General features: G+C 34.2%; 3 protein-coding genes across 3 annotated transcripts; 2 read left to right on the forward strand and 1 right to left on the reverse strand.

The window, feature by feature from the left end:
• Nucleotides 1-14: 14 nt before the first annotated feature.
• On the reverse strand, nucleotides 15-2899 carry LOC145595103 (UDP-glycosyltransferase 76B1-like). Its single transcript, XM_081651462.1, has 2 exons — nucleotides 2397-2899; nucleotides 15-995 (listed from the first exon to the last, which is right to left on the reverse strand). Exons 1-2 carry the CDS (start codon nucleotides 2857-2859, stop codon nucleotides 118-120), a joined length of 1341 nt encoding a protein of 446 aa, XP_081507588.1. The 5' UTR covers nucleotides 2860-2899; the 3' UTR covers nucleotides 15-117.
• A 3057-nt stretch (nucleotides 2900-5956) lies between these two features.
• On the forward strand, nucleotides 5957-6492 carry LOC145594544 (18.3 kDa class I heat shock protein). The gene has a single exon (XM_081650860.1). The coding sequence runs from the start codon at nucleotides 5992-5994 to the stop codon at nucleotides 6475-6477; it is 486 nt and encodes a 161-aa protein (XP_081506986.1). The 5' UTR covers nucleotides 5957-5991; the 3' UTR covers nucleotides 6478-6492.
• A 1825-nt stretch (nucleotides 6493-8317) lies between these two features.
• On the forward strand, nucleotides 8318-15478 carry LOC145593826 (glucosidase 2 subunit beta-like). The gene is made up of 16 exons (XM_081650194.1): nucleotides 8318-8619; nucleotides 8704-8823; nucleotides 9279-9374; nucleotides 9472-9711; nucleotides 10857-11050; nucleotides 11496-11561; nucleotides 11682-11747; nucleotides 12028-12379; nucleotides 12507-12611; nucleotides 12734-12835; nucleotides 12954-13011; nucleotides 13754-13822; nucleotides 14492-14579; nucleotides 14658-14719; nucleotides 14870-14921; nucleotides 15015-15478. The coding sequence occupies exons 1-16, from the start codon at nucleotides 8511-8513 to the stop codon at nucleotides 15075-15077; spliced, it is 1842 nt and encodes a 613-aa protein (XP_081506320.1). The 5' UTR covers nucleotides 8318-8510; the 3' UTR covers nucleotides 15078-15478.
• The last annotated feature ends 5622 nt before the right edge of the window (nucleotides 15479-21100 follow it).

A 21100-nucleotide genomic window follows, 5' to 3' on the forward strand; every position in this document is an offset into this window, starting at 1 on the left:
TGCAGTGCAGATAATTGGGTACATAGAAAACAACATTTGATCACATTGAAAAGTCACTTACACTAAATGTCAAGGAGAGGGTCCAAAGGGGTACACATCTATCATGAAGTAAAATAATCAAAATGATAAGATATGTGAAACCAAGATTTCCAAGGACTTGTGAGAGGATCCACCAGATGCTAGACAAAGACTTGCCTTCTCTTTCAAACATGCCAACCTCTGGCTCATCTCTTTGCCTTCGTTTTCCACCAGTACTCTTCTGATAGAGCTCTCTATATCATCTCTGTTTATTCTATTCTCAAATCGCAAACCCACCTTCCACACATCAGTTACATGTCTAGCATTAACCATCTGATCACTAAAGCAAGGAAGACATAGCATCGGTACACCTTCACAAATGCTCTCCAAGGTCGAGTTCCAGCCACTGTGAGTCATAAATCCTCCAACTGCAGGATGAGCCAAAACCTCATCTTGTGGGGCCCATGTAACAATCCGGCCTTGCTTTGCAATTGTCTCCAAGAACCCAGATGGAAGTGGAGCAGGCCCATCTAAGCCACGGACCAACCCTGGCCGAATAGCCCATAAGAATGGTTGTTTGCTATTTGCTAAGCCCCAGGCAATCTCCAGAAAATCTGCCTCACTAACTGCAACTATGCTTCCAAAGCTAATATATAGCACCGACTTGGGTGCATGAGCATTCAACCAGGAAATACAGTCTCGTTCTTGTTTTAGCAAGCTACTTGATAAAGATGGTGCCTGCTTGTGAAACGGGCCAATTGCAAAAAGGGGAATGTTGAAGTCTTGCTGGAGCATGGCCAGTGCAGGACCTTCAAGTTCCTCAAAAGAGTTGAATATGAGTCCTCTTGAGGACTTGGTTTTTTCTATCATGTTACAAACTAATCCGTAAGTTGCTTCAAGATCACATGTGCCAAGTATGGGAATGTCTTTCATTTTCAAAGGTGGAAGCTCTGGGACTTTCTCTTCCAATTGACAACCTAAGGAGCATAAGAAGATAAAAAATAAATAAAAATTGGGAAATCTAAAAGAAAAATATAAGTCTGGTCCTGATCTCAGAGAATCGAATGGTCAAATGATAAGTCCGGTTCAAATTCTGAAACAGTTGTTTGTCAGCATATATTAGTCTTCTATATTCTTAAATGCCCTAAAAAGCTACAAGTGATGTATAATACACACACAATTACATAATGAACTAGGCAAGTTCGTGTCTCAATTTTACAATATATCATTTTCTGTACAAATAAATCTTGTAAACTTCATCAAATACTCCACACATTGTACACTAATGTATGACTTCTAGCCGTATTTTCCTGCTTTTATTGTCATTTTGATAAATCCATGGACTGCAACAAAAGTACAAAGACATGCATCTGTTCTTGTACAAAAATCAAAAGTTTGAAACGGTTCACTATAGTATCCAACATTATTACTAACTAAAAATACTCATAAAGTCATAATTATGGCAATATCAATATATACAAATTATGGAAAATTATATGAAATAATCCCTTGCTGCCTTGCATTACTTTCATGGATTCATTTGAAAGAAAAGACAGCGAGTAGAATGATATAATATCTACAATGCTGTTAAGCCAACAGAGGAGCTAGCAACCAATGCAGCCTCTAGAAGAATTTAAGACATATAACTGTAGCAGAGCTGATCAGTCCTTTATTGTATTATTGTCTGCTCTTCTCTATAGGAGGACAGCAGAGGTTAACCTTGAAACTTTCACAATCTGATACAGGACTCCAATGCGAGATCATGATATTGATACATATTCAAATGATGACACTCTCCAAATAACAAAAACATGAATCCTAACATGACACTTGGAAACTATCTGAAGGCACGACTTAAATTATTGTTTGTTTGGGTTTAAAAAATTTCAAAGATGTTTAAGAAGGGAAATGAAAGTAACTAGCATTTCACTGAAATAATTCATTGATTTGGTAGGCAATGTTAGAGGATTTGGAAAATTTATGAAGGAAAATTTCATGTATTCCATTCTACCAAATTCATGATTTTGGGAAGAAAAAAAAAATGTGGGGGCTTTTAATAATTGAGTACTTTGTTTTCCTTAGCATCCCCACATATTTCATCATATACATACTAAAATCAAACATGGAAAAGCTATACATTTACTTAAATTAATTTCATTTCTTTTCCATTTTCTTCCTTTTACCAAACAGCTAAATAAACAAAGTTTGAAACATGAACATTAGTTTAATAACTAATAGGATGGCATTCAGACACTGTATTTCCCATTTCTTGGGGAAAAATAGCTTCTCAACTAAGGAGTGATCTTTTTGGACTTGTTATTAGCAAGGCAGTACAAAGAAAGTGGAACAAAACATAAGCAAATGTTTTGATATCATACCTTTTGCTGAGAGGTACCCTTTTTCTCGAAAAAGCGACAAATAAGTAAATGCAACAAAAGATGAGGGATTACTGGTCCGCAACACAATTCTTGGGAGCATGAGGTTGTCTGCAATATCTTGTGTGAAGTGCCACATAGCATCAGTAATTAAGCAAGCAACAGGCTCTTTGGCAGCATTCTCAGACAGTATCTGAGCCAAAAGATCCCTGAAAGGCACCACACAGTTAACATTAAGCGTATTCAGAAGTCCTATAACATCTGCAGTAGAAGCTTTACATCCCAACAAGCTTTCAGAAATAGGATGGAAAGTAAAATGTGGGTAATTATCAGGATTAGGTGAGTTGAAATGTGTATGAATAATAGAAATGGAGAAGCCTTTTGAATATAAGATGTTTGCTAGCAGAAGCATGGGTGTCTGATGCCCTTGCAATGGTAAAGGGAAAAGCACCAATCTTCGCCTCATCTTATCCAATTCAGTTGGCTTGCCTTTAATTTCTGGTGTATATATTATTGTACTTGCATTAGCATGCATTGGTTTTTTTTTGTTAAGCTTTGCTTTGTTATTCCTAAGCTTAAATAGATCTATAGTTAGTCTTTTTAAGACCAAGTTGACAGATAACAAAGAGGAAACTAGAATCATCAAGAAAACATCTGCATAATAGGCTAACATACATCAAACTACGAAATTCTATTGACCGACAGCCTTATCTTAAAGTGTTGCGTAACGCGTTTGTACAAGCTGAGAGTTGAGACTTACTACTCCATTATTTGTCATCCACACAACATTTAAAGTACATTGAGAGTTGAGACTTATTACTCCGCTATTTGTCATCCACACAACATGTAACGTACATTCACACATCGTACAATCCTTAAGACTATGTTTAATGTGACACCATATATCAAAAAGGAAGTAATCCTACATTATTCATTTATTCCTATTTCCTACCACGAGACGTACGAGTACAAGTTTTCACTAACCCTGCGTGTGCATTAATCTCTTGCATATGCTGGTATGCAAAGGACTAAGGATAATTTTTTTTTTCCACTTAAATTTTTTTTTGTAGACCGTTCATCATGACAATTCATGTTAGCCGACCCGAGTCATTTTGATGGGACTAAGTTTTTGTTGTTGTCGCTATTACAATGTGTAGGCCATATCACAAAATTGTTAGTCTCTTTAAAGAAGCAAATCTTGCACAAAATTGAATGTCAAAATCACAGTAAAACAATAAAATTCAAAAGGTAAATATCACGGATTTAAAAAGAGGGACAAGTTTCAGCCAGTAGAGGAAGAGGCAGTACCTTTGTAACGACAACTTCGCCTGAAAGCCCATCAACATCATTTGAAAGTTACTGAAAGTGACCATTTATAATGTGAATTTCTCAGAAATATTTTGAGCTGTATTTGTTTATACTCTGAGCTAAACTCCATTAGAGTACTGTTTTTATCTCTCTTTCTCTTGAGCATTTTATCGAGCATGTGGTGGGCACTGGGAAGTTGGATACACTGGGATGTACCCGGTAATTGAAATTTATAGGACAAGAATTTAATAGCGAAGAGCCCAATAAATAACAAAATGAACGCCCCAAAATAAAGAATCATGACCCGATCCAACCCAATCATAAATTGTACGGTGTAAAGAGAAGTTTAGAAGATTTCCTCTAATTTTTAAGAGTTAAAACATTTTAAATAGGATTAACATTATGAAGAGGGACATTCTCCTTCCTCTCTCTAATCGTGAACACTAATTATATTAACTACTTATGTGCCTTAAGTTTTTGGATAAAGATTACAAGTGCTTGGTAAAATAGAAACTAAGAAACTAATTGAGATGTCTTAGATGGGATAATGTGCCAAGTAATTTGAGCAAATGGAGTATGTTTATACTACTTTTTTTTTTATAAAATAGACCTAATCAAAGTTTGCCGACCCAAATTGGCCAGATGTTATGGGCCTGGTCGTTTTTCGGTTTTTTTTTTTTTTTTTTTTTTTTTTTTTGAACTTCTCAAAATTACAATTCTAGTTACAAACTAGTTATTGCCCGAGCAATGTCCCAAATCATTTCAAAATTGTAAGTTTGATCAAGATTAAATTAAAAAGGTTAATGTTCAACCGTATTTATAAGTGAATAAAAATATAGTAATAATTATTTAATGATTATGTATAATGACACGTAGGATGACACATAAGATTCATGTGACGCCAAATCATCTTGAGGTAGGGAGAACACATGACAATGCCATGTTGTCCCTTTGAGTTTTAATATTATTATTATTATTATAGATTAGACTCAACCCAATTCTAACCCAATATAGCAGGTTTGGACACAGTTTTTTTTTTTTTGGCCCAAAGTTAGTCTTGACCTAGCCCTGAAGCCTTGGCTTGAATTGGAACTTTGTTTTTGCCAAAGTCCGGCCTATTATCACCTCTATTGTAACATCAATTTAGATGAAAATGTAAGCTGAGATTTAATTGATTATGTTTGATAGGTTTATAGATGACAAAGAATTACCCATCTAACCTTCTAGCTACTATGAAGAAGCTTATGGTGGCAAAGTTGAGACGACAACAAATAGTAGGGTGAATTGGTGGAATCGAATATGGCATTGGGTCAAAGCAGCTTATGGCACCTCACGGCCCAACATGAACAAACAAGTTATGGCACATTGTGTTATTGTATGTGTTGAGTCTAAACAACATTTTTTTGGAAAAATATATACTCGTACAAAGCATGACACGATATGCTTTTTAAAGTCGGTGACATTTGGCCTATACATGCATAGTGAGCTTATACGTAGGTCAAACATAATAAGTCACGACATAGCACGATCCATGCATGAGCTTATACGTAGGTCAAACCTAATAAGTCACGACACGACATAATCCATAACTATCTTCAGGTAAATCTTGATACAATAATAGGTTTGTGGAAAGAGATATGATACTTAATAGTATGATGATCATGTTTAACAATTAGGGTGCATTTGTTATACGACAGCATATAATTGGAGATAACATTATGTATCAAATATGAACGGTTAATTAGTATAATATGTATTAGTAGTTATTTATATCAAGAATGAATATACTTTCATATATTGATAAATAGCTATGTAGGCTCACAATCACTAATAATAATAACTTAACGCACGGGTTAAAAATATTTTACGTAGAATGTTTTTTTTGAATGTGATTGAATCGTGTGTTAAAAAAAAAAAAAAAAAAAAAAAATCTTAGTTAAGTGATTTTACCACGCTACACTGAAAGAAAAATAGAGAATTTTCATGTGTAGCGTAGAACATTCTAGACACCCAATGGATAATTGGATAGTAAGCTCTAGGCAATTCTGGGTATGACGGTTCTCTACATTCTACAATCTTCCCATCAATTCTCCCATGCTATCCCTTTAACACGTCATCCACTTTCCAGAAATCTCATGAAATCACCCCTTTAATCACCTTCCCCTATAAATTCAACTCCCCTCAATTTCCAACCTCAATCATCATCAGAAATCAGTAAAATTCACAGCAAAATCAAAAACCCTAAAAAAAACACACATCTCTCTAATTTGATAATCATCAACAATCAACAATGTCGCTAATTCCAAACAACTGGTTCAACACCACCAACCGTCGCAGCAACATCTTCGACCCATTCTCCCTCGACGTATGGGACCCATTCTTCGACCTTCCATCCTCTCTCACCACCGTCCCTCGCTCCGGCACCGCCTCTGAGACCGCCGCCTTCGCCAACGCTCGCATCGACTGGAGGGAGACTCCGGAGGCTCACGTGTTCAAGGCTGATCTTCCCGGAGTGAAGAAAGAGGAGGTGAAGGTCGAGGTTGAAGATGGAAATGTGCTTCGAATCAGCGGGCAGCGGGCAAGAGAGAAGGAAGAGAAGAATGATACCTGGCATCGTGTTGAGAGGAGTTCTGGTCAGTTTATGAGGAAGTTTAGGCTGCCCGATAATGCTAAGGTTGATAATGTTAAGGCTGCTATGGAGAATGGTGTTCTTACTGTTACTGTTCCTAAGGTTGAAGCTCCTAAGCCTGAGGTTAAATCTATCAACGTTTCTTAAGTAATTATGCTTGTTTTCTGGGATTTTGGAGTGGGAAAAAACTTCGATCGTTTGGTAGGTTGAGTATTGTAATAAATTGTCGAGGAAAAAAAATGGTCTCTGTTTTTTTTATTCAGTATGTTTTCAGCTCCAGTAGTAGTATCACTAGTATGTAAGATTTGATCGTTGTTATATAATAAAAACAGTTTTTGTGTTGTAATATCTTCTCTCATTTTAATTTTGAAGTTGTTTTGATTTATACAGTTCAATTAATCAGCTAAAAATTACTCTGTATAATCTACCCCTGTTTCAGGATTTAGATGAAGTTGAATCATACATTCATACTAAATTAAGTTATGCGATAGCTTAAAAATTTTTGAGGGATGCTAGTTTAGCAGTAATTGAAGCTGATGAATGATTAGTGGCAAGAGATTTGTGAGAAATGTTATAGTTAGCTGCTTAAAGTTTAAAAGGGCGTATAAAATGCTCGTCAAAACATTTCCATAAAAAAATTAAAGAGATATTGAGCAGGTACAAGAGTTAATTAGATTAAAAATTTTGAATTGAGGTGATAGCATATATAGACTTGTTAAAACTTAAAAAAGAATCATACTCTTATCAATTTAACAATAGGATATTACTCAAGTTTAACGAGAGCTTTTTATATACACCTGGGTGATCGAGTGTATATGAAAATTTTTAAAGTTTGAGATATGTTTAGCTCACATATTATTCATTTAGATGTTAGAGTATGCAGTAATTGCCTTTTGAATACCTCTACAAAATGTCACATTATATGGCTTTATATCACTCACTTGTCACAAATATGGTTCAACTATTTTACCATATCATTCATTCATTGAAATAATAAACATTTTTTTTTATGAATTTTTGGTTAGTTTTGCCTTTTTTTCAAAAATAGAAAAATTATCAAGCAATGCAAATATGCAATTCAATTAATCAACTCAACGTATTTTTAGGATGTACAAAGAGTCAAAGATCTTTAATGACCATGGTCAATTGATAATTGGTGTATTACTGTATTCTATTAGTATTAAGTATTGAGGGGAGTATGCAAAGGAACCAAATGGCTAACAAACTTTTTAAAGTAAGCAATCAAATTTCAAACACAATTCAAGAGTACAACATGAATCTTCACCTTGTGTTGTTAGATTGGTGAGAGGTTTGAGTTTAGTTGCATTGTGTATTGAATAATACCAATAATTTACAATGTTTTCATCAAAATATTAGTTGGCTTGTTGAAACAAATTAGTTTATTATGACGATATACATTAAAGGTTTGATAAATCAAGTTCTGGATATTATGACGAACACATAATGCAAAATGACGTATGAACTTATGAAGTAAAGAAAAAGTTATAGTTTCTAAATACGAGTAATTTGTAACATAAAATTGAGGTTGTAAGTAGGTCGTTTGATTTGAATTGGTTGGATTATCTAACATTACGTCATTACTCAAGTAAAGATAAATTTAGGTCGAGTATGGGTCAATTTAGCCGCAGGTCATATTTGGGAGAGGAGATTTCCCATTCGAGTAGACACACATACAGGTCGGGTCATGTCAATTTTGCGAGTTATGGGTTACAATTTACAACCCGTTATTATCAAAACTTAGACTTCTTTTCACGGCCCAAAGTCCAAACCCGCTGATTCGGTAAACACTGAAAAATCAATGTCTCGACATTTACAATTCAAGACGACGTCGCTTCTCCAATTTTCCAGCTTACTCTCACTTGCTCCCGAACTGCGCAATAGTTTCCCCAAATCTACCGATTCCAGTCATTTCTCACTCTTTCTCTTTCATCTTCACCACTTTCAAATTTTCTGCAATCATATTCAATTTCACATTTATTGATCTTTCAGCTAAATAATTAATCCAATCACAAAACCCTAATTTTTTTCACCGAAAACTTAGCTTCAATTTCTTGATAAAAAATTCAGAAATATAACTGACGAAACAAGAAATTGCGAAGAAAACTTGATTGGATTCTTAAAGGAGCTTCATTTTCCCAGTAATTTTGGGGCGGTGGAAGATGAATTCAAAGCTGATTCAATTAATTTGGATTCTTATCTTTGTAGCTCCCTCCATCGTCAGATCAAATTCTGTCTCCTCTAATTCTCTTCTCGGCATCTCCCCTGAAGGTAGTTTGTCCATTCATATTTCCACAATTTTTGATTAATTTTAGTGTATGATAATGTATTTATGATTATCATTGGTTTTATCAGATGGGAAGTATTACAACACAGTGTCAGAATTCATAAAATGCAAGGATGGATCCAAGAAAATTAATCGGAGTCAGCTTAATGATGATTTCTGCGACTGCGTTGATGGTTCTGATGAACCCGGTATGTGTAGTTGAAAGCCTTTTCAATTTCATATTTTTTTGAGCTACGGTATGTATTATACTTTGAATTGAATTGTGTGATTAGGGATTTTAGCTAGCTGCCGTGCTTGTACGATTTGCCTCATTAAATTCGTTTTCTAAGTAATAATTTTGAACGGTTAGAAGATGACTGGAAAAAGTTGTCACTTTTCGCAAAATAATGGTATTTGATCACAGATGGGTTTTCCATGATGCCCCATACTCGAAATGAGTGAGGTGAGGAAGTGGGAACAGTTATTTTGGAGAAAATCATATTATTTCTTGTATATGATGATTAGAACAATGTATGATTATTTCTGTGACCTAGGGAAGTAGGGTGTCCTCGGACTGGTCGAACATTACAGATAATTGAAAGTGTAGGTGTATGTGTCATGTTTAAAGTTACAATTTTGATTTGTACGTGTGCTGAACTTGCAGGGACATCGGCGTGTCCAAATGGAAAATTCTATTGCTCGAATGCAGGGCATATCCCTGTTGTTTTATTTTCTTCGAGGGTAAATGATGGCATTTGTGGTAAGAACTTGGTTATTAGTATTCAGTATGATGTATTGATGTGTTATGTTATGTTTTGCCTTTTGAGCATATGAAGAAATTTATTGCCTTAGTGTAGATTGCTGTGATGGAAGTGATGAGTATGGTGGTAAGGTTAAGTGCCAAAATACATGTTGGGAAGCTGGGAAGGCAGCTAGGGACAAATTGACAAAGAAGATTGCAACATTTCAGGAGGGGGTTGCATTGCGGAGAAAAGAAATTGAGCAAGGGAAGCTAGCTTTTGCCAAAGATGAGGCTGAGTTGGCCAAGATCAAGAATGAGGAGAAAGTATTGAAGGGCCTAGTTCAACAACTCAAGGGTATGTACTATCTTACTTTAATAGTTATGATGATTAGGGCCATACTCTTCTCATCTATTATATTTTATTTTGGATAGTCTTATATGCATGGAAGTACCATAAACTCAGGACATAAGTGATAAGCTTGAAGTGTCATTGAAATGTCTTACCAATGTATTGACAACTTGCATGAATTCAACTTGCTTTAGCCGGCTTTGTCTTTTAAATTTCAATGCCACTGGCAACTCCTACTCTATCGAAAGCTGAAGGTGCTAGGGTTGAGCCCCAATGGCAACGATGACTCCTATGTATTCTTAGATATGGCTCCGGTCAAATTTAGTATCTACAAGAATTCATAGTTTGACCTAGTCTGCTTGCTAATCAGGCCTTTGGTACTTCTTTTTTCAAGTATCTACAAGAATTCATAGTTTGACCTTAGTGCCTTAAATTGTGTCTGTGTTTTACGTGTCATATATGTTTTTAAATCTGAAAGAATTACTAAATACTACTATTATTACTATGCCATTGAAAGTGGTTAGAAGTATTTGTAATAAGCTAATGGTTTTATTAATAGTCTAAGTGAATTTTAAACTAAAATATAATTGGAAAAAAAAAATGTTTAACCCATGGTCTATTTTTCTCATCATTTATAAGTGGTAACTATGACCTAGGTAAGGTGCATGCCTTCATGACCCTGTTGAGTCGTGCCACATATTGGACCTTACCATGGTTGGTGCTGGCCTTTCCCATTGCCTTCTGTACATACTGTGTAACACACCCAACAATATCCCCCAAATGGAAAATTTAACATAAAACTGATGCTTAAACAAAGTAAATTCTTGCCTTCCCAGAAGCATACACACAAATAAATAGGACACCATTCACCACAAGATTTTTAAGAGAGTTGTCTTATTCTAAATTGGGACTATTTGCCTCCAACTTAAAGTCAGTTTTCTCCATCATGTTGCTCAATTGACTTTGTTTACATCAGTTACACCATGAATGCAACGTTGCTATCTGCTTAGATTTGCTTTTCTTTTTCTTTTTCTGCCGATTGAATGATTTTATGGTAAATTTTGGGATCCCTTTGATTCCAAAAAATTTCCAAAGACTCTTGGGGGCTCTATGTCTGCAGTAATTGATGTTTTGCATCTTCTGTGTTGTAGAGCGTAAAGAACAGATTGAGAAAGCAGAGGAGAAGGTACGCTTAGAGAAGGAAAAAGAAGAAAAGCTCAAGGAGGTGGGAAATGAATCTGATCCAAAGAAAACAGAAGATGAGGAGGTGGTGGAAAGTGGGAAGGAAAATCATGGTGATAGTACAAATGATGATGTAGGCAATCTTGATGAATCTTCAGAGAAGGTTTGACCAAATGCCTAATCTTTCTCTACATATGAGTTTAAATTGATTGTGCCTTTTTGGTTATTAGTTTTTGATGCCCCTTCTTTTGGTCGTTTAATCATGTTCTCCGTAGCTAAGGGCGGACTATACTACTCCGTATTGCATATGTCTAGAATTTGGTACTCTAAAGCTTCTTCTTCTTCTTCTTTATTTTTTTATTTTTTATTTTTTATTTTTTTTCCCTGGATCTATTTAGCTGTACCGATGTATTGAGCTTCAGAATCCTAGCATCATCTTTTCTTCCTCTTTCATGGAAAGTCCATAGAGATAGATTATGTGAAGATATTATGACTTAGTGTATTCAATTTCTCCGCTATAATTTACAAAGTATATACATTGTAATCTCATCTTGTTCCTCACATCTCAGTTTCTGCATATTTGAGTTATATCTAATTATTTCTGACAGGGTGTTGAAGAAGTGGATTCCAAGATTGACCCAGCTGATGGGGCTTCTAACAATGCAGCTGAGCCGGTAAACAGGAATTTGGATAATTATAGCAATTGTGACCCCTCCCCATTTGAAAATGATGTGTCATTAGAAATCTCTACATATATTTTTATCATGCTGATACCTTATATTTAATGTGTTAAGCCTGCAAAGGAGAACAGTGAAGAGCACGCTGTTGCATCTGAATCTGATTCTGAACATATAAAGGAGGTCTGTCCCTGAAACACATTTCCTCAATATAATGTCATTTTTAATACTCATTTAGCAAAAAAAAATATGTGTGATTGAATATTGTGTGTATTTTTTACATCCTGTTTGCAAGGTTTTGGGATATATTATATGTCATGATGTTCTGGCAAGATGAGAAAGTGTTTTATGTTTATTGTCAGTTTGATTGACCACGTGATAGCATCCTAATATTGCTTTTTACTGTTATTTAAAAGTAATGTTTTCTTGACCCCAAGCTTTGGGTTTGCTTTATTCATTGTAGCACGAGACAGCCGGATTGGAAAATACAGAAGGTTTGTCTAAGGAAGAACTGGGCCGTCTTGTTGCTTCTCGTTGGACAGGAGAAAAAGCTGAACACAAGCCTGGAGAATCTGATGAAGTGAAAGATAATGATCATGTGGACGAGATACCCAAAGATGTGAATGAGGAAGATTATGATGGTTACGCTTCAGAACTTGAAGAGAATGACCACAAATATGATGAAAATTATGCGAATGACCACAAGTATGATGAAAATGATGCTGACGAACACTTGGATGATGATTTTACTACAGGGGATCATGAGGATTCCAGTTCATACAGGTCAGATTCCGACGATGAATCAGTAGAGCCAGGTATGTAGTTTCTGTCTTCAGTTTGATTACTGTACAATTGTGCATTATTTAATAGGCCTTTGTTATTGCACTGGACTTATGGCTTTTCTATTTGTTGGTTGCTTGGAATCGTTACATGGTGTTTTAGATCTTACTGCCTCAAGTAATCCATCTTGGTTGGAGAAAATTCAAAAAACAGTGAAAAACATCCTCCAGGCTGTTAACTTGTTTCAGACTCCATTGAACATATCAGGTGCATTGGTCTGCTTTGTCTTTTAAAATGTAATTTCGATTGCTGCTACTGAGGCACAGAATTTTCTTTGTTGACTCCTATATGTAGATATGCTGAATTTATTCCTTATATGACATCTTTAGATGCTGCTCAAGTTCGAAAGGAATATGATGAATCAAGTGCCAAATTATCAAAAATACAATCAAGGATTTCAAGTTTATCTGAAAAATTAAAATTGGACTTTGGTAAGTATAGTAATTAAATGCTACTCATATAGGCATATATATTCTCTTTGGTTGGAAATTATTAGTGATGCTGTCAACACCTTAAAGTTTATATCCTTCTAACTATGATTCTTTACAGGACCCAAAAAGGAATTTTATTCACTCTATGATCGCTGTTTCGAGACCAAGCAAAACAAGTAATTACATATTCTTTTCTCCCAATAAAGTTAAAATTATCAAAACAGTAGAATTGATGATCTGAAAATACATATTGAGATGAATATAACAAAATCCCACTTAAATTATACGCCAAAGATAGTTAAAGTAGAGTGTGTGAATAGTATAAAAGTCAAAATGTTGCAATTTAAAAGAATGAAGGGAAGGTAGCTAGTTTTGGATATAAGTAAAATTGGAAATTCAGTATGTGGAATCATTGCTGAAACTTGTGCCTAAAACAATTGCTTTCTACTCCTAATTGACCTTGTCTTCCATAGTTACATGTATTGCTAAATCATTACCTTCACGCTTGTTATTACTTACCCGTTGAGTGAGTCTGGCATCAAAAAGAAAGTGGGGCTGATTTTTGCATTCTTACCTGCCTTACTTGTAAATGTTAAGAGGCTCTCATAACCTTACCTGTTCCACTGGAGCCTTGATCTCTTATGTGAGCTTACCTGACTAATACTGCTGTGTCTTTAATCATCCCATTCCTCTATTAACTCGTCGAAACTTACCTTTTTTAAATGTCCTGGTCACTCAAGATTCAACTCCTTATCCTATGTATGAAGTTTATTAGTTTGACCAAATAAAAACTCAGATAAAGAACTTAATTTTGAGGACCAATCCATACTTTCACCACCTAATATAACACGTTTCTCAACTATTAATAAAGTATGTTATATACTTACTGTTTATTTGACTTTTTGGTTGTAATTGTAGGTATGTTTACAAGGTCTGCCCTTATAAAAAGGCTACCCAAGAGGAAGGACACATGACCACGCGTTTGGGGTAAGCACTTGTGGTTCTCTCGTATCTTTACTGATGCATCATCGTTTATTGCTTTACTTAAATGAAGAATTTACCATATTGTTTACTACTACTATGATGGTTTAGCAAATTTTGAATTAATCGAGGCAGTAACGCTTTGAGGCTCAGAGAAACATTAGGCCCAAATGGGTAGTGACAGGAGTCTTTCTTCCTTTCTATTTAAGCTTTTTTCTTCACTTAAGATCTTTTGTGCTGTGCCTTTCTGCATGAAATTTTGGAACAGCAAATCTTGAGTTTGCAGCACTAGTTAGAAAGGCTGAAATTAAAAAAAAAAAATCCAATTTCCTACATCATTGAAACCTTTTGCATTCAAGCTATGATATTTACAACGTATATTTATTACAGCAGTCGGCTCTTTTCAGATTGAATTGAGAAAAGGAAATTATGATATTGTACGTCCACGCCTTGTATTTCATTTCCAACCTTGACTTATATTATGACTAGTACTTCATTGAAATTCAATTGAGTGCTATATTTGGCTTGTAAGTGCTTTGTGTTAGATGTACATACTATGTCAGAGATTTTGACTTCTTTTATAGCTGCTCCTGCAATTTTTTTACCTGTGAAGCAATTGGTTTCTAACGTTGGAACATCCTGGTTTGTCTAAAATTCTTATTTTCAATAATTCAGGCAGTGGGAAAGATTTGAGGACTCGTACAAAACCATGCTCTTTTCAAATGGTGATAAATGCTGGAATGGACCTGATAGGAGTTTAAAGGTATATCTTTTATTATACTAAATCTAAATTTTAGTTTGAAAGTACTTCCTTAAAAATACAATCTTTATTTTTCCTCAGGTCAAGCTCAGGTGTGGCTTGAAGAATGACCTTACTGATGTAGATGAACCAAGTCGTTGCGAGTATGTTCCTTGTCTCCTCTACCCCCCCCCCCCCCCCCCCCCTCCTCCTCCTCCCCCAAATCTCACACTGTCAAAATTTTGGGTGGAGTTGAGATAAATTTCAGTGAGATGAAAAGAGTTTACTGCCTGTTTAAATCAATCTTGTTACAGGTATGTTGCTTTGTTATCGACACCAGGTGTCTGTGTTGAAGAAAAGCTCAAGGTATTTCACTTTCCTTGTGTTTATAGACTTATTTCCTTTCTCACTCCGGTGACAACATATCTCATGCAAGAGGAGTTGACTTGAATTTGGTAGGAGTTGCAAGAAAAGTTGGATGCCTTGAACAGACAGCAACCGCCCAATCATGATGAGCTATAGAGTCTGTGAGGTGAAAGAATGGATATTATACTCTGAAGATGATTCACACCCTCTTGCTGGGAGCTGAAGTAGTACCTGGTACTGGTCTGCGATGTTTCTGAGCAGATTTTGCAGCTAATAGTTTTAAACAGATTAAGCTCTCAGATGATTATCGACAACAGGTCAGAAACAGCCTAATTTTATCCTGTTATTGATGACACTGTTCATTTGAACCATTGAGCCCATATGAAAGAATCTCACGGCATAATTTCTTGTAATAGAGTTTAAGATTTTGATATTTAGGATAGCCAGTTACATCATCAGGAATCTGTAACAATCTTATGGTAATTGGCATAATTTATCTGCAGTCAAGAGGGTTGTGGATTGGATTTATAATTTATACTAATTCAGTGTTTTGGTCAGTTAGCAAATAGACATGCTGGTTAACATAGGCACAAGGTAATTGGGAATCAGGAATAATTTTTCACCTATAGCATGGATTATGTTAACTTTCATCTTTTCTTTCACAGGACGTTAAGGCGAGACCTAATCTAAGCACAAATACTTCTAACTAAATGACAACTTGGCAAGGCTTACTCTCTATATATTGTAGCTATTCTAAAACTCTCCAATGTTTTTTTCTTCTTCAAAAAGTGTCCATAATTTGATTCAGGCCTGTGATACAGTTTAGGCTATATTTCACTCTGGCAGTCAGGCCTGTGATATAAACTGGCCAAAATAAGTTATATATCCAATTAGAAGTGCTAACATGGTCCAACTCTAACTACAAAAATAATCTGCATTAGCCCTTCAAGATTTTATCATGTTTGTTGAATCTCTATTATTACTCTCTTTCATTTCTTTTTTTTTTTTAAATAATAATAAAAAAAAATTAGAATAAAGTACATTAGGTGGCCTTCTTTTGAGGGGGATATCTATATTAAATCACAACGAAGAATTGAGAGGAATACCGAGTGTATTGTAGTACATACCTATATTTCCATAAAAAGAAATAAATAAATAAATAATAAAACAATAAAAATAAAAATAAAATAAAAACTATATGTTGCTAACTATGACTACGATCGAATAAGATAATTTTAAAAAATGTAACTAAAGATCTTTAAATCAGCCGGCCCCAATAAACCTTGATGTTCATGGGATACTTTGGTTAAGAATAATAATTAGAATGATAATGTCTCATTCGGTCTAACATTATTGCTAACTGGGCACGCCTTGCTAGGACTTGGTGGATGGCTGCTAATCATGAGACAATATTTGACTTTTTTGTTTTGTTGGGTGATCTACATGCATCTTGTTGACTTTTTATACCTCGTTCACTTATATTATAGACAAACTTACTATGATGGGTCCTTCAATATGACAAATCATCATCTAAATTAGATGCAAAATTGATTAAGCAAAGATAAACTAATAAGAAAACATATTTAACCTGGTTTGGTAACAATGTGTTTATGTCTTCCATGATGGACAAAATGAAGAAATTTAATAATTTTGAGAAATTTAATTACTGTGGACAAATTTGGATTAAGAGTATTATACAACTATCAAAAAAACAAAAAAGGATTAGAAAATAAGATCAGACTAAAAATTATAGCCCAACTTAAAGTGTACAGGTTGCAAAGTAATTATTAGGTGCATCCGGATGTATAATGCTATTGGTGTACCCAATTAAAATAATAATCTATGTTTTGTTTATGTATTCATTGGGTGCACAAACCAATAATGGCCTTGTTTGGCAAGTGGCTGTTGGCGGTTGGTTATTGGCTGTTGGCTGGTTCACTTGGCTTGTTTGACCAGCTGGTATGTTTGGCTGTTTATTATGGCTTTTGAAATTGGCTGTTTAAACTGGCTGTTTATAAAAGTGTTTGGTAAATTAATTGTTGGTTGTTGGCTGTTTATTAGATAATTTGTGGGCCAACAAGCCAAAAGCCAACAAAAAAAACTACTCAAAGCAGCTTTCTCATTTTGGCTTAAAAGCCAGCTTTTTCACTGGGTAAAAAGCCAATTACCAAACACATTTTTTAGCTATTTGACCACATAAAAAAGCCAAAAGCTAAAAGATAACCAAAAAGCCATTTAACAAACATGGCCAATATCTCTAGGGTCATTCGAAGAAAAAACTTGACAATCATCACCATATTCTTAATGTTTAGAATCCATCATTGAAGTACATATCAAGTGATAATTACTAATTATGGGAATGTATTTTCTTATTTAAGAGGGATTATCCTTGTATATAAAATAACAAAAATTCAAACTATGAATTTAAATCAGACTTCTCCAACAACCAAGTGAGTGTAAGCAGTAACTAACAAAAAAAATTATGCATGGACGTATTATTGATAACAGAAATTTCACATGGTAGTCTTTATATCGTGTTAATTAAGTTACATCATAGCACATGGGGTTCTGTATGAAAGACTAACAATTACTCCTAAATTCTCTCAATTAAGAAACTGTTATTGGCGTTGATTAGGCTTATCAAAATGTTGTAGCCATAATTATATTGTGATAGTGAAACTAAGCACTAGCAGTAAAGGGTATATGACAATTACCAAAATGATTATGGTGATCAATTTGATCGGTGTGATTGTATAGCGCCTTTTTCTAATTGTCCCGATGTTTTTATGGAATTAAATTAGAAATCAAAGTGTTAAAGTATGTAGCAACAATATGATAAATCATTAAAAATACAATTGGTAAGCTAAAAAGAGAGTTGTACAATATAGACATGTAAAATAAAGAAGTGTATAATACGCTTATAACAATTGTGAATTGTTGCACCATTAAAAAACGTGTGATTGGATTTAAAATCAAAAGAAGAAAAAAAAAAGTTGGATTTTGATAAGACTGAGGGATTATTTGATGAAGCAATAAAAAGTACTTGGGAAAAAGCTAGCTACAATACCATATATTGATCAAAGTTGTGTGTAAAGTAATCAATCCAATTGGATATATCATTAAATGGTTGCATAATTTGACTCCTATACTAAAACAATTCTACTTAAGCAACACGCTTAATCCAATATATTGATTATTTTATATTTTTTTATGTAATTCATGTGGATGAAGATTTTTCTAATAAGTACTTTGCTTGGAATGCAAAATTTGGGCCTATGATGTCAATCATGTAATCTTTTGCGCTGGACCTTATCTTATATTTTTATACTATTATATGATTAATTCATTAATTGAGTATCCATTTGTGGACAATCATTCTCCCTTCACAAATACCAAAAGGACCAATTGAGAAAGATGAAAAAACACGTATTATTTCATTTGATATCATATCTCTTGTAAATACTTGATTGTTTTAAGCCTCAAGTAAAGATGTGATTTATTTACACGAGGATGATTGTTGACAATTTTTAGCTTGTTTCGGTTTATGTGTTAGCCTTTACTTGCTGGGGAAAGTAGGTCTATTTAATTTAGTGTGTATGTGTTTGAATGTTTGTATATACAATGTACATACTTCATTTTATGAGCTAAAGAAACGGAAAAAATACTTCGTACATTGATACATTCTAATAAAGGTTGTTGGCAAGCTACTTTGCTCTATAGTAACTTGATCTTTAAATGCATAAGACTAAGAGCACCCTAGATATAGTTACACTCCCGTCAAAAAAAAAAATTATAGTTACACTAATAAATCACCCTAGATATATATTATTCCAATTGGATTTGTTGATTTTGCTGTAAAATGACTACATTATCCTATAATTAACAAATTCACTAGCTTTAAACCTCAAGGGTGATTAGTTTATACATAAAAAAGTACGGAGTAGATACTAGATGTATACCAAACACTACTGATAATGATTGAGCAAAAACAAAATTAAACCACTATATGTAATTTTCATTGCTAAAAGTTGATTTTGATAATTAAAAAATCAATTTAAGCGTAATTACTACAGTACATTAGTTGAATCTCGAAATACAAGTAATTAGTTTAAAAGAGTTCGGATCAAGTCAAATTAAACTGTACTCGTATTAAAATCGGATCATAACACCTTGTTTTTCAGAGAAAGAGAACAAGTCAGTGACTTAGATATCGCATCTTTCTTTAAGCACAAATTGTTAGTTGAGAATTTTCAAAAACTTCAAACCGAAAATAGTTTAGGGGGGCGTACTTTATATTTTCCGTATCAAAGAAGATTAAATCTTACGGGCAAAAAACAAAAAATGGTCTATACATAACTTGTAAAAGCATTATAGCACTGTGTAATGTAGGGAGTGTACTGTGTTGTGTAGACCCATCGAAAGCAAGTTGGGTGCATGAATTACACGTAATTGACGGCTAAATATGAGCATAATATTACAAATTCTAACAAAATTATCAAGCAATTCTTTTAACTAACTTCACAAGAAAAGAATCTTAAAGCATCATTATTCATGTAGCTTTCCCATGTGCTTTTTCTAATTAACTTACTAGAGATAGCTTTGAGGTAATAACAATTTTCATATTATTGTTTTTTTTTTAACGGTAAGGAAAAGGATTCTGATCGAACCTCAACCCTCACAGTATTTTTAGTCTGGTATCCGCGGGTCAGACACTTTAAGAGTGAGGGAAAAGGGTAAGGGATCCTCACCCTCAAAGTGCCTCTAACGGGGATTGAACCCCAACCTCAAGGTTGAAAGGTACAGTCGTTACCACAAGATCGAGCTTAGTTTGGGAACACTTTTCATAGTTTTGGTAGCACCAATATAATTATATACTACCTCCGTTTCTTTTTAGTTGACACGTATTCCTTTTTAGGAAGTTTCTTTTTAGTTGACATGTTTCCTTTTTGGGTAAATTTTTTACCTTGCATTTACAAGGTACTCCACTTGCTTATTCATTCTCTATCACTCTCTCTCCTCTCCTTAATATATGTGCCTAAATCAAACGCGTCAACTAAATAGAAACGGAGGAAGTATCAAAGTAGTAATGCGTAGAATTGATCGACATACTCCAATTACAGGTGATTTTTGTGATGAGTTTGACCCTCGACTCAAAAGTGTTTAACTTTTAAAGATTACACAATGTTACATATGTGGCTGGTCACAGTGTGTGGTCGGGGTTACTTAGTTAGGAGTTATTTGGTCAAGAGTTATTCGGTCGATCAGGGTTACCCGATTAGTATTTTGGTGTATGTTAGTCGATCACACGGTGTAGTCGGTCATACAGAAAATGCGCTGCAAACATTAAGGTATATCTGTTTTATTTCTTAAATAAAGTTTTGATCATTTAAAGTTTTGGGAGGTGAATCGTAGATAAAAGCAATTAAATAAAAGTTTTGGAGGTAAAAGCAAGAAAATTATCTAAAAAAATGAAAATTAAAATTATATCACTAATAGTCTAATATATACTGAGTGTTTTTTTTTTATTTTTTATAACTTATTTTTCTTAAATAAAAGTGAAAATAAAGCTCAAGTATCTTATCATTCCTACGTTAGCATCTAATTATGTGGTTGTCTAAGGTGGTTATTATAATACCTTTTTTCTTTTTAGGTAAGTAGATTAACCTAGAATAGACCATAACCATAATAGTATATTGACTCAAAGTAGAATTACCATGAGATATAGGAGAAAGGTAAGAGAACCTGAACTCATGCATCCTACACAATTTCATTTGACAAGATTCGAACCTTAAAATATCATGTGATGTAAGAACATTACTAAATGAGGCGAGTTGCATTTTTATTTGACAAGATTCGAACCTCAAACCATCATGTAATGTAAGAACATTACTAGATGAGGCAAGTCTTGTTTAGTGCTGTGTTTCTACCAAGAATACTTGTTTTTGCAATAATCAAGGATATAGTAATACAAGTTCATTGGATTGTGGCTATTACTTAGTCAAGTGTTACCTTCAAAATTAGCTAATGTAAGTATACAATTATACACAAAGTACTTTGTATTATATATTAAATACTTCGAATGTGCGCACTTGTACTTGTGGTTTTGTAGATAAGTGTAGGTATGGGGAGATAGAGAATGAACATGCAAATTTCAGAGAGATGATTAAAGGCATAATTAG

The sequence above is a fragment of the Chenopodium album genome, chromosome 19 (genome assembly GCF_948465745.1).
Source record: "Chenopodium album chromosome 19, dcCheAlbu1.1, whole genome shotgun sequence".
Classification (NCBI taxonomy): Eukaryota; Viridiplantae; Streptophyta; class Magnoliopsida; order Caryophyllales; family Amaranthaceae; genus Chenopodium; species Chenopodium album.

Coding starts and splice junctions, on each gene's coding strand:
- LOC145595103 (XM_081651462.1), bottom strand. CDS start 2,859: ATGAGGCGAAGATTGGTGCTTTTCCCTTTACCATTGCAAGGGCATCAG. Junction 996..2,396: donor AGGGTACCTCTCAGCAAAAG/GTATGATATCAA, acceptor TATGCTCCTTAG/GTTGTCAATTGGAAGAGAAA.
- LOC145594544 (XM_081650860.1), top strand. CDS start 5,992: ATGTCGCTAATTCCAAACAACTGGTTCAACACCACCAACCGTCGCAGC.
- LOC145593826 (XM_081650194.1), top strand. CDS start 8,511: ATGAATTCAAAGCTGATTCAATTAATTTGGATTCTTATCTTTGTAGCT. Junction 8,620..8,703: donor TCTCGGCATCTCCCCTGAAG/GTAGTTTGTCCA, acceptor TGGTTTTATCAG/ATGGGAAGTATTACAACACA. Junction 13,012..13,753: donor TTCGAGACCAAGCAAAACAA/GTAATTACATAT, acceptor TTGTAATTGTAG/GTATGTTTACAAGGTCTGCC.